Source organism: Pristiophorus japonicus, chromosome 30 (genome assembly GCF_044704955.1).
Source record: "Pristiophorus japonicus isolate sPriJap1 chromosome 30, sPriJap1.hap1, whole genome shotgun sequence".
NCBI classification, from domain to species: Eukaryota; Metazoa; Chordata; class Chondrichthyes; family Pristiophoridae; genus Pristiophorus; species Pristiophorus japonicus.
This window is the reverse complement of record NC_092006.1, coordinates 3,314,723-3,327,145: the sequence shown is the minus strand read 5'-3', so window position 1 is coordinate 3,327,145 and position 12,423 is coordinate 3,314,723. Positions and strand designations below refer to the sequence as shown.

Sequence of the window (12,423 nt, the reverse complement as noted above, 5' to 3'; positions counted from 1 at the left end):
TTTTTGTTTCCCTCTGTCTCCCTGCATTGGTTCCCATCCCCCTGCCATATTAGTTTAAATCCTCCCCAACAGCACTAGCAAACACTCCCCCTAGGACATTGGTTCCGGTCCTGCCCAGGTGCAGACCGTCCGGTTTGTACTGGTCCCACCTCCCCCAGAACCGGTCCCAATGCCCCAGGAATTTGAATCCCTCCCTGCTGCACCACTGCTCAAGCCACGTATTCATCTGCGCTATCCTGCGATTCCTACTCTGACTAGCACGTGGCACTGGTAGCAATCCCGAGATTACTACTTTTGAGGTCCTACTTTTTAATTTAGCTCCTAGCTCCTTAAATTCGTTTCGTAGGACCTCATCCCTTTTTTTACCTATGTCGTTGGTACCAATGTGCACCACGACAACTGGCTGTTCTCCCTCCCATTTCAGAATGTCCTGCACCCGCTCCGAGACATCCTTGACCCTTGCACCAGGGAGGCAACATACCATCCTGGAGTCTCGGTCGCGGCCGCAGAAACGCCTATCTATTCCCCTCACCATTGAATCCCCTATCACTATTGCTGTCCCACTCTTTTTCTTGCCCTCCTGTGCAGCAGAGCCAGCCACGGTGCCATGAACTTGGCTGCTGCTGCCCTCCCCTGATGAGTCATCCCCCTCAACAGTACTCAAAACGGTGTATCTGTTTTGCAGGGGGATGACCACAGGGGACCCCTGCACTACCTTCCTTGCACTACTCTTCCTGCTGGTCTTCCATTCCCTATCTGGCTGTGGACCCTTCACCTGCGGTAAGACCAACTCACTACACGTGATACTCACGTCATTCTCAGCATCGTGGATGCTCCAGAGTGAATCCACCCTCAGCTCCAATTCCGCAACGCGGTCCGTCAGGAGCTGGAGGTGGATACACTTCCTGCACACGTAGTCATCAGGGACACCGGAAGTGTCCCTGAGTTCCCACATGGTACAGGAGGAGCATAACACCCGACCGAGCTCTCTCTTTCCTTCACGCATCGTGAAATCACCATATTACACGGCAATGGGTTGGAAGTGTGTTTGTTTGAGTTTGGGACCTGATCTTGGAACCCGTGAGGGGCAGTGCGGGGCTCCACTCCAGTGCCCCTCCTGTTTTATATTGGTGTGTGCTCTCCAGGACAAGAGTTTGTGGTTACTTTCGAGAAGAAACAGCTTGTTCAAAAATAATTAATCTCCTCTTTGTTTTTTTTCCTTCCTTTTTCTGGGTCTCCCCCTCTCTTTCCTTATTTGTGTGTGTGTGTGTTGCCTTGTTCCTCATTTGTTCTCTGTTTCTCTGTCTCTATCCATTTGTTTCTCTCTCTCTCTCTTTGTGTTTCTCTCTCTCTATCCATTTGTCTCTCTGTTTATGCACTGCCTTTGTCTCCCATCCTGTCTCCCTATTTATGCATCTTTCTCCCTCTCTCTTCCTATCGGTCTCTCTTTCCGTCTCTTCCTCTTTCTATCCATCTCTCTTTCTGCCTCTCTTACTTTCCCTGTGTCTCTCTATATCCATTGGACACCCTCTCTGCCTGTTTCTCCCTGTATCTATTGCTTGTGTATATGATTCTCTATTTCGCCATCTCTCTTTATGACTCTGTCTCTCTTTCTATCTCTCTGTCTCTTTCTATCTCTCTCTTTCTGTCTCTTTCTCTCTCACTCTCTGTTTCTCTTTCTCCCTCTCTCGGTCTCTCTGACTCTATCGCTCTCTCTTACTTTCCCTGTCTCTCTCTCTCTATATATCCATTGGACACCCTTCCTCCCTGCGTCTCCCTGTATCTATCTGCTTGTGTGTATGGTTCTCTGTTTTACCATCTCTCTCCGCGTCTCTCGCTGTTGATGTGTTGCCCTCTCTGTCTTTGTGTGTCTCTCTGTGCGTACACCTCCCTCTCTCCCTCCCTCCCCTTCCCTTTCTGTTTGCGTGTGTCTCATTGTCTCTCTCATCCCTTCCCCCCTCCCCAAGGGTGCAGGATGTACAGCGCTGGTGGTAGCTGTCGTTGCTAGGAAACTAGAACTAACCAAAGCCGAGAAGCATGTCCATAACTTCATGATGGATACACAGCTCACCAAGCGGGTAAGGAGACCAGGCTCCAGTAACCTCCATCAATGTATGCCACATGTCAGCATATACTGTGACACTGCGCTCAGCTGGTCAATCCGCGGCTATTACACCCGTGGACTCGAGCCAGCGATCGAGTGAGCTGACGGGAGCGGACAAGCATCTTCAGCGAGCGCTGTCGGAGTGAAGGGCACTCTTCCTCCCGCCCATCACAAAGCGCAGACCCAGTGATCTCCAGCATCGATCCCCCCCGCCATTGCTATTCTTTATATTTTGAGGGCCTCCCTTTTATATATTCAAAATGTGTGTTTTGCTCAATATTTGCCCACCCTTGCTGGACCGACCGCCCTCTGGGACTTTGCCACAAGTGTCTGTGATTCCAGCGCGAGTCTGGACAGGGAGCGCCAGCAGGCTGATCGACCATGGGGGCATCGTAGCCGAGCCCCATCCTGCCTGCGCCCGATGCCTGCGCTCGTTCCACAGCAGGGGTCAGCGATCAGGAGCAGGGACCGCACCCAGCCCAGTAATATCGAGGTGTCTCTACTGCCCCTCTCCCCCGCCCCCTCGCTACCAGATGGGCCTCAGAAGATGTAACTGAGGTGACGGTCCTTCTCCTGCCCGGGACACGGGAAACAGCTGGGAATCTTGGCCAATTACGGGCTGGGGCAGGGAGAGGAATCCTTCTCTCGTCTTTGGAGCTGCCAGAGCTCTGTCAGAACAGGATATCTGCGGGCTGCCAGAGTGTGCGGGCGTCTGACCAGGTCAGGCTGACATTCTCGCAGCAGGCTCCAGTCTCCAGACCTGTCGAAGTCTGCAGGAGGGCAGAACCTCCTTGTGTCACTCATCAGTTCGGTGGGATTCCCGGCAGGATCCGCAAGATCTTACAAATCCCCTGGGAGGACCAAGGTTAGCGTCCTCGACCAGGCCCAACATCCCCGGCATCGAAGCACTGACCACACTCGATCGGCTCCATTGGGCAGGGCCACATTGTCCGCATGGTCCCCCAGACACGAGACTCCCAAAGCAAGCGCTCTACTCGGAGCTCCTTCACGGCAAACGAGCCAAAGGTGGGCAGAGGAAACGTTACAAGGGACCACCCTCAAAGCCTCCCTGATAAAGTGCAACATCCCCCACCGACACCTGGGAGTCCCTGGGCCCAAAGACCAGTCCGCCCTGAGTGGAGGAAGTGCATCCGGGAGGGCGCTGAGCACCTCGAGTCTCGTCGCCGAGAGCATGCAGAAACCAAGCGCAGGCAGCGGAAGGAGCGTGCGGCAAACCAGTCCCACCCTCCCCTTCCCTCAACCACTGTCTGTCCCACCTGTGACAGGGGACTGTGGCTCTCGTATTGGACTGTTCAGCCACCCAAGAACACACTTTTGGAGTGGAAGCAAGTCTTCCTCGATTCCGAGGGACTGCCTATGATGATGATGATGATGATAATGGGATTTCCGGGATCCGTGGCTGAAGGCAGGCGGCCACAGTGACGTCAGGTGCCACATTCCCTGGTGTCACACACGTCATTCTTTGGCTGAGACACTGTGCACACGGGCCTACTTCCAGGCCTCTGTGCTTACCTTGCCTGCCCTAGAGAGGCAGATGAAAGAAAGCTCTTGCATTTATAGAGCGCCTGACACAACCACCCGACATCCCCAAAGCACTTCACAGCCAATGAAGTACGTTTGCAAATGTTGTCACTTTCATAATGCAGGGAACAGAGGAGCCACGTTAGGCACAGCAAGCTCCCACAAACAGAAGTGTGATAATGACCAGATAATCTGTTGGATAAATATTGACCAGGACACTGGGGAGAACCGCCCCCCCCACAACCAACCCACATGTGCTCTTCTTCGAATTAGTTCATCTGATCTTTTACATCCGCCTGAGAGCGCAAACAGGGCCTCGTTTTAACTCAATTCCAAAACACGACACCTCCAACAGTGCGGGGCTCCCTCAGTACTGCCCCTCCAACAGTGCAGCGCTCCCACAGTACTGCCCCTCCAACAGTGCGGCGCTCCCTCAGTACTGATCCTCCAACAGTGCAGCACTCCCTCAGTACTGCCCCTCCGACAGTGCGGCGCTCCCTCAGTACTGCCCCTCCGACAGTGCGGCGCTCCCTCAGTACTGTCCCTCCGACAATGCGGCGCTGCCTCAGTACTGCCCCTCCGACAGTGCGGCGCTCCCTCAGTACTGCCCCTCCGACAGTGCGGTGCTCCCTCAGTACTGCCCCTCCGACAGTGCGGCGCTCCCTCAGTACTGCCCCTCCGACAGTGCGGTGCTCCCTCAGTACTGCCCCTCCGACAGTGCGGCGCTCCCTCAGTACTGCCCCTCCGACAGTGCGGCACTCCCTCAGTACTGCCCCCCTGACAGTGCAGCACTCCCTCAGTACTGCCCCTCCGACAGTGCGGCACTCCCTCAGTACTGCCCCTCCGACAGTGCGGTGCTCCCTCAGTACTGCCCCTCCGACTGTGCGGCGCTCCCTCAGTACTGCCCCTCCGACAGTGCAGCGTCCCTCAGTACTGCCCCTCCGACAGTGCGGCACTCCCTTAGTACCGCCCCTGACAGTGCGGCGCTCCGCCAGTACTGACTCTCCGACAGTGCGGCACTCCCTCAGTACTGCCCCTCCGACAGTGCGGCGCTCCCTCAGTACTGCCCCTCCGACAGTGCGGCGCTCCCTCAGTACTGCCCCTCCGACAGTGCGGCACTCCCTCAGTACTGCCCCTCCGACAGTGCAGCGTCCCTCAGTACTGCCCCTCCGACAGTGCGGCACTCCCTTAGTACCGCCCCTGACAGTGCGGCGTTACGCCAGTACTGCCCCTCCGACAGTGCGGCACTCCCTCAGTACTGCCCCTCCGACAGTGCGGCGCTCCCTCAGTACTGACTCTCCGACAGTGCGGCACTCCCTCAGTACTGCCCCTCCGACAGTGCGGCACTCCCTCAGTACTGCCCCTCTGACAGTGCAGCACTCCCTCAGTACTGCACCTCTGACAGTGCAGCACTCCCTCAGTACTGCCCCTCCGACAGTGCGGCGCTCCCTCAGTACCGCCCCTCCGACAGTGCGGCGCTCGCTCAGTACTGCCCCTCTGACAGTGCGGCACTCCCTCAGTACTGCCCCTCCGACAGTGCGGCGCTCCCTCAGTACTGCCCCTCCGACAGTGCGGCGCTCGCTCAGTACTGCCCCTCTGACAGTGCGGCACTCCCTCAGTACTGCCCCTCCGACAGTGCGGCGCTCCCTCAGTACTGCCCCTCCGACAGTGCGGCGCTCGCTCAGTACTGCCCCTCTGACAGTGCGGCACTCCCTCAGTACTGCACTGGGAGTGTCAGTCTGGATTATGGGCTCAAGTCTCTGGAGTGGGGTGAGAGTGCTACCCACTGAGCCACGGCTGACACCCTTGAGGGAGTGACTCCCTCCAGCAAAAGGCGACGGGGCAAGGATGGGATGAAAGGTTGGCAGAAGACTGTATCTCGGGGCTGCAGTTATTGCCAGTTTCCAAATAACATCAATACAGACCTGGGCCGTGTGGCTCCATCCAGCCCCCACAGATGGAGTTGGGGCGGGACGCAGAAAACAATTGTGAAGACATAGCTGGGCCTCCCCCTTGGTTACAGACGATAATTTAACACACTTGAAATGGACACACTGCACCATTAAGAGTTGGCCCTCACTTTGTGTTCCGGTGATGGGCAGCTGCGGCATGTGAAGTGGTCTGTCCACTTGGACACCTTGGATATCCGAAGTTATCACAAAGCTGGGGACAGGCAGCAGCTTAATTAACAGAGCAAGTCACTGTAACCCAAACAAGGCAGCGGAGGTACTGGGCCAAGTTATTGTTTCTCTCTGCTGTAACTTTGAAAGGTTCCCGATAGTGACTCCCCTGATAAAGGGGTCCCGATGGTAAGGTTCCCTCTGATAAAGGGGTCTCCTGGTGAAACTTCCCTGATAATGGGGTCTCCTGGTGAGACTCCCCCTGATAAAGGGGTCTCCGGGCATGACTCCCCCTGATAAAGGGGTCTCCTGGTGAGACTCTCCCTGATAAAGGGGTCTCCTGGTGAGACTCCCCCTGATAAAGGGGTCTCACAGTGAGGCTCCCCTGATAAAGGGGTCTCACAGTGTGTCTCCCCCTGATAAAGGGGTCTCCTGGTGAGACTCTCCCTGATAAAGGGGTCTCCTGGTGAGACTCCCCCTGATAAAGGGGTCTCCTGGTGAGACTCCCCTGATAAAGGGGTCTCCTGGTGAGACTCCCCCTGATAAAGGGGTCTCCTGGTGAGACTCCCCCTGATAAAGGGGTCCCGATGGTGAGATTCATTGTTGCAAGGTGACCACTGAAGGTCTTGATGGTGAGACCATACCTTTGAAAGGGTCCCGATGTTCAGACTCTCCCTCAGTTGCTTCCCTAATCCGTTGCTCTCCTCTCCTCCTCCTCCCATCCCCTAACTAGATAAAAAATGCAGCAGCCAATGTTTTGCGGGAGACCTGGCTCATCTACAAACACACGAAACTGCTGAAGAAAATCGACCATGCCAAAGTGAGGAAGCACCAGCGAAAATTCCTGCAGGCCATCCACCAGTGAGTTCATGGGAAGGGGCAGTGACGCGCACCCTTCAAACAGGGGACCCATATACAGGACCATAGGCAGTACTTGGGAGTGAGGTACAGCCTGGGATCTGATCGAGGGGTTCCGGGGGTTTACATATAGAAAAACAGATACCCGGGAGTGAGTTACAGGCTGGAATCTAATCGAGGGGTTCTGGGGGTTTATATATAGAATAACAACTACCCGGGAGTGAGTTACAGGCTGGAATCTAATCGAGGGGTTCTGGGGGTTTATATATAGAATAACAGATACCCGGGAGTGAGTTACAGGCTGGAATCTAATCGAGGGGTTCTGGGGGTTTATATATAGAAAAACAGATACCCGGGAGTGAGTTACAGGCTGGAATCTAATCGAGGGGTTCTGGGGGTTTATATATAGAATAACAACTACCCGGGAGTGAGTTACAGCCTGGGATCTGATTGAGGGGTTCGGGGGGGTTTATATATAGAATAACAGATACCCGGGAGTGAGTTACAGGCTGGAATCTAATCGAGGGGTTCGGGGGGGTTTATATATAGAATAACAGATACCCGGGAGTGAGTTACAGGCTGGAATCCAATCGAGGGGTTCGGGGGGGTTTGTATATAGAATAACAGATACCCGGGAGTGAGTTACAGGCTGGAATCTAATCGAGGGGTTCGGGGGGTTTGTATATAGAATAACAGATACCCCGGGAGTCAGTTACAGACTGGAATCTAATCGAGGGGTTCGGGGGGTTTATATATAGAATAACAGATACCCGGGAGTGAGTTACAGGCTGGAATCTAATCGAGGGGTTCGGGGGGTTTATATATAGAATAACAGATACCCCGGGAGTCAGTTACAGACTGGAATCTAATCGAGGGGTTCGGGGGGGGTTTATATATAGAATAACAGATACCCGGGAGTGAGTTACAGGCTGGAATCCAATCGAGGGGTTCGGGGGGTTTGTATATAGAATAACAGATACCCCGGGATTGAGTTGCAGGCTGGAATCTAATCGAGGGGTTCCGGGGGTTTACATATATAATAACGGATACCCGGGAGTGAGTTACAGGCTGGAATCTAATCGAGGTGCTTGGGGGGTTTATATATAGATTAACAGACACCCCGGGAGTGAGTTACAGGCTGGAATCTAATCGGGGGGTTCGGGGGGTTTATATATAGAATAACAGATACCCGGGAGTGAGTTACAGGCTGGAACCTAATCGAGGGGTTCGGGGGGTTTATATATAGAATAACAAATACCCGGGAGTGAGTTACAGGCTGGAATCTAATCGAGAGGTTCCGGGGGTTTACATATAGAATAACGGATACCTGGCAGTGAGTTACAGGCTGGAATCTAATCGAGGGGTTCCGGGGGTTTATATATAGAATAACAGATACCCCGGGAGTGAGTTACAGGCTGGAATCTAATCGAGGGGCTTGGGGGGTTTATATATAGATTAACAGACACCCCGGGAGTGAGTTACAGGCTGGAATCTAATCGAGGGGATCGGGGGGTTTATATATAGAATAACAGATACCCCGGGAGTCAGTTACAGACTGGAATCTAATCGAGGGGTTCGGGGGGGGTTTATATATAGAATAACAGATACCCGGGAGTGAGTTACAGGCTGGAATCTAATCGAGTGGTTCGGGGGTTTATATATAGAATAACAGATACCCGGGAGTGAGTTACAGGCTGAAATCAATTCGAGGGGTTCGGGGGGGGGGGGTTTATATATAGAATAACGGATACCCGGGAGTGAGTTACAGGCTGGAATCTAATCGAGGGGTTCGGGGGGTTTATATCTGGAATAACAGATACCCCTGGAATGAGTTACAGGCTGGGATCTAATCGAGGGTTTCGGGGGGTTTATATATAGAGTAACAGATACCCCGGGAGTGAGTTACAGGCTGGGATCTAATCGAGGGGTTCGGGGGGATTTATATATAGAATAACAGATACCCGGGAGTGAGTTACAGGCTGGAATCTAATAGAGGGGTTCAGGGGGGTTTGTATATAGAATAACAGATACCCCGGGAGTGAGTTACAGGCTGGAATCCAATCGAGGGGCTTGGGGGGTTTATATATAGAATAACAAATACCCGGGAGTGAGTTACAGGCTGGAATCTAATCGAGGGGTTCGAGGGGGTTTAGATATAGAATAACGGATACCCGGGAGTGAGTTACAGGCTGGAATCTAATTGAGAGGTTCGGGAGGTTTATATATAGAATAACAAATACCCGGGAGTGAGTTACAGGCTGGAATCTAATCGAGGAGTTCGAGGGGGTTTATATATAGAATAACGGATACCCGGGAGTGAGTTACAGGCTGGAATCTAATCGAGGGGCTTGGGGGTTTATATATAGAATAACAGATACCACTGGAATGAGTTACAGGCTGGGATCTAATCGAGGGGTTCGGGGAGTTTATATATAGAATAACAGATACCCCGGGAGTGAGTTACAGGCTGGGATCTAATCGAGGGGTTCGGGGGGGTTTATATATAGAATAACAGATACCGGGGAGTGAGTTACAGACTGGATTCTAATCGAGGGGTTCGTGGGAGTTTATATATAGAATAACAGATACCCGGGAGTGAGTTACAGGTTGGAATCTAATCGAGGGGTTCGAGGGTGTTTATATATAGAATAACAGATACCTGGGAGTAAGTTACAGGCTGGAATCTAATCGAGGGGTTCGGGGGGCTTATATATAGAATAACAGATACCCGGGAGTGAGTTACAGGCTGGAATCTAATCGAGGGGTTCGGGGGGGTTTATATATAGAATAACAGATACCCCGGGAATGAGTTACAGGCTGAAATCTAATCGAGGGGCTTGGGGGGTTTATATATAGAATAACAGATACCCCGGGAGTGAGTTACAGGCTGGAATCTAATCGAGGGGTTGGGGGGGTTTGTATATAGAATAACAGATACCCGGGAGTGAGTTACAGGCTGGAATCTAATCGAGGGGCTTGGGGGATTTATATATAGAATAACAGATACCCGGGAGTGAGTTACAGGCTGGAATCTAATCGAGTGGTTCGGGGGGTTTATATATAGAATAACAAATACCCGGGAGTGAGTTACAGGCTGGAATCTAATCGAGGGGCTTGGGGGGTTTATATCTGGAATAACAGATACCCCGGGAATGAGTTACAGGCTGGGATCTAATTGAGGGTTTCGGGGGGTTTATATATAGAATAACAGATACCCCGGGAGTGAGTTACAGGCTGGGATCTAATCGAGGGGTTCGGGGGGGTTTATATATAGAATAACAGATACCCGGAAGTGAGTTACAGGCTGGAATCTAATCGAGGGGTTTGGGGGGGTTTATATATAGAATATCAGATACCCCGGGAGTGAGTTACAGACTGGAATCTAATCGAGGGGTTCGGGGGGTTTGTATATAGAATAACAGATACCCCGGGAGTGAGTTACAGGCAGGGATCTAATCGAGGGGTTTGGGGGGTTTATATATAGAATATCAGATACCCCGGGAGTGAGTTACAGGCTGGAATCTAATTGAGGGGTTTAGGGGGGTTTATATATAGAATAACAGATACCCGGGAGTGAGTTACAGGCTGGAATCTAATCGAGGGGTTCGGGGGTTTATATATAGAATAACAGATACCCTGGGAGTGAGTTGCAGGCTGGAATCTAATCGAGGGGCTTGGGGGGTTTATATATAGAATAACAGATACCCCGGGAATGAGTTACAGGCTGGGATCTAATCGAGGGGTTCGGGGGGTTTATATATAGAATATCAGATACCCCGGGAGTGAGTTACAGACTGGAATCTAATCGAGGGGTTCGGGGGGGGTTTATATATAGAATAACGGATACCCGGGAGTGAGTTACAGGCTGGAATCTAATCGAGGGGTTCGGGGGGTTTGTATATAGAATAACAGATACCCCGGGAGTGAGTTACAGACTGGAATCTAATCGAGGGGTTCGGGGGAGGTTTATATATAGAATAACAGATACCCGGGAGGTAACGAGGTGGTGGCGGGGTAGTGTTAGTGTTTATGGTGGTGGGGGGGGGGAGGGGGAGGGAGTGAGAATGTTTACACGGGGAGGGAGGGGAAGGGGAGGGAGTGAGAGTGTTTACACGAGAAGGGAGGGGGAGGGAGTGAGAGTGTTTACATGGTGAGGGAGGGGAGGGGGAGGGAGTGAGAGTGTTTACATGGGGAGGGAGGGGAGGGGGAGGGAGTGAGAGTGTTTACACGGGGAGGTAAGGGAGGGGGAGGGAGTGAGAGTGTTTACACGGGGAGGGAAGGGAGGGGGAGGGAGTGAGAGTGTTTACACGGGGGAGGGAGTAGGAGAGGTGAGGACTGAGTGGGTTCCCATGTGGAGCATCCAGCAGTTGTGTCGAGCTGTGTTTTTCTGTTTCTCCCGCAGACTTCGCAACGTGAAGATGGAGCAGAGGAAACTCACCGACCAGGCCAACACACTGGTTGATCTCTCAAAGGTAATATTTGTGGAAAGAAACAAAACTCTCCTGGGGACGGTGGGTGCGGGGTTGGGACAGCTCACGGTGCCTCTGGCCCCTCTCCCATTCTACCCAACTACAATCTTGCCTCAATCGGTGAAGACAGAGCAGGAAGTTCCCAGGTTCCATGTCCCGTCTGTGCTGTGTCAGCTGACCTCTGGACGTCAGTCTATAAAAACATAAGACTTAGGAGCAGGAGTCGGCCATTCGGCCCCTCGAGCCTGCTCCGCCATTCAATAAGATCAGGGCTGATCTTCTACCTCAACTCCACTTTCCCGCCCAATCCCCATATCCCTCGATTCCCTTAATATCCAAAAATCTATCGATCTCCGCCTTGAATATACTCAGCGACTGAGCCTCCACAGCCCTCTGGGACAGAGAATTCCAAAGATTCACCACCCTCTGAGTGAAGAAATTCCTCCTCAGCTCAGTCCTCAATGGCCGACCCCTTATCCTGAGACTGTGTGACCCCTGGTTCTCGACTCCCCAGCCCGGGGGAAACACCCTCCCTGCATCTACCCTGTCGAGCCCTGTAAGAATGTTGTATGTTTCAATGAGATCACCTCTCATTCTTCTAAACTCCAGAGAATATCGGCCCAGTCTGCTCAATCTCTCCTCATAGGACAATCCCCCCCATCCCAGGAATCAGTCTGGTGAACCTTCGCTGCACTCCCTCTGTGGCAAGTATATCCTTCCTTAGGTAAGGAGACCCAAACTGTGCACAATACCCCAGGTATGGTCTCACCAGGGCCCGGTATAATTGCAGTAAGACGTCTTTACTCTTATACTCAAATCCTCCTGTAATAAAGGCCAACATACCATTTGCTTTCTTAATCACTTGCTGTACCTGCAGGTTAACTTTCAGTGGTTCGTGTACAAGGACACCCAGGTCCCTCTGAACACCGACATTTCCCAATCTCTCACCGTTTAAAAACTACTCTGCTTTTCTATTGTTCCTACCATAGTGGATAACTTCACATTCCTCCACATTATATTCTATTTGCCACGTTCTTGCCCAGTCACTGAGCCTGTCTGTAGCCCCTTGAGGCCTCTTTGCATCCTCCTCACAACTTGCATTCCCACCGAGCTTTGTATCATCAGCAAACGTGGATCTATTACATTTGGTCCCCTCATCCCAAATCTTTGATATGATCCAGTTGGCGTCAGTTCCCCTGAGATCAGGACAGTGTGGGGGGGGGGGGGAGAGGGTAATTCACTATCCGTCACCCCCACCCCAACTGGACGCAGGCTGAGGATGGGCTCGGCAATGATGCCCCCTTCGGTTGATTGACCTACCCTCACTGAC

General features: G+C 52.5%; 1 protein-coding gene across 4 annotated transcripts in view; it reads left to right on the top strand.

Moving 5' to 3' along the window:
* kcnn3 (potassium intermediate/small conductance calcium-activated channel, subfamily N, member 3) overlaps positions 1 to 12,423 on the top strand; it is a 108,403-nt gene that overhangs the window by 90,349 nt on the left and 5,631 nt on the right. For all 4 annotated transcript variants that reach the window (XM_070868553.1, XM_070868552.1, XM_070868551.1 and 1 more), the window contains 3 exons: positions 1,968 to 2,078; positions 6,500 to 6,627; positions 11,027 to 11,096. In XM_070868553.1, coding sequence (XP_070724654.1) covers positions 1,968 to 2,078; positions 6,500 to 6,627; positions 11,027 to 11,096 — 309 coding nt within the window. The remainder of the gene's footprint in view (positions 1 to 1,967; positions 2,079 to 6,499; positions 6,628 to 11,026; positions 11,097 to 12,423) is intronic.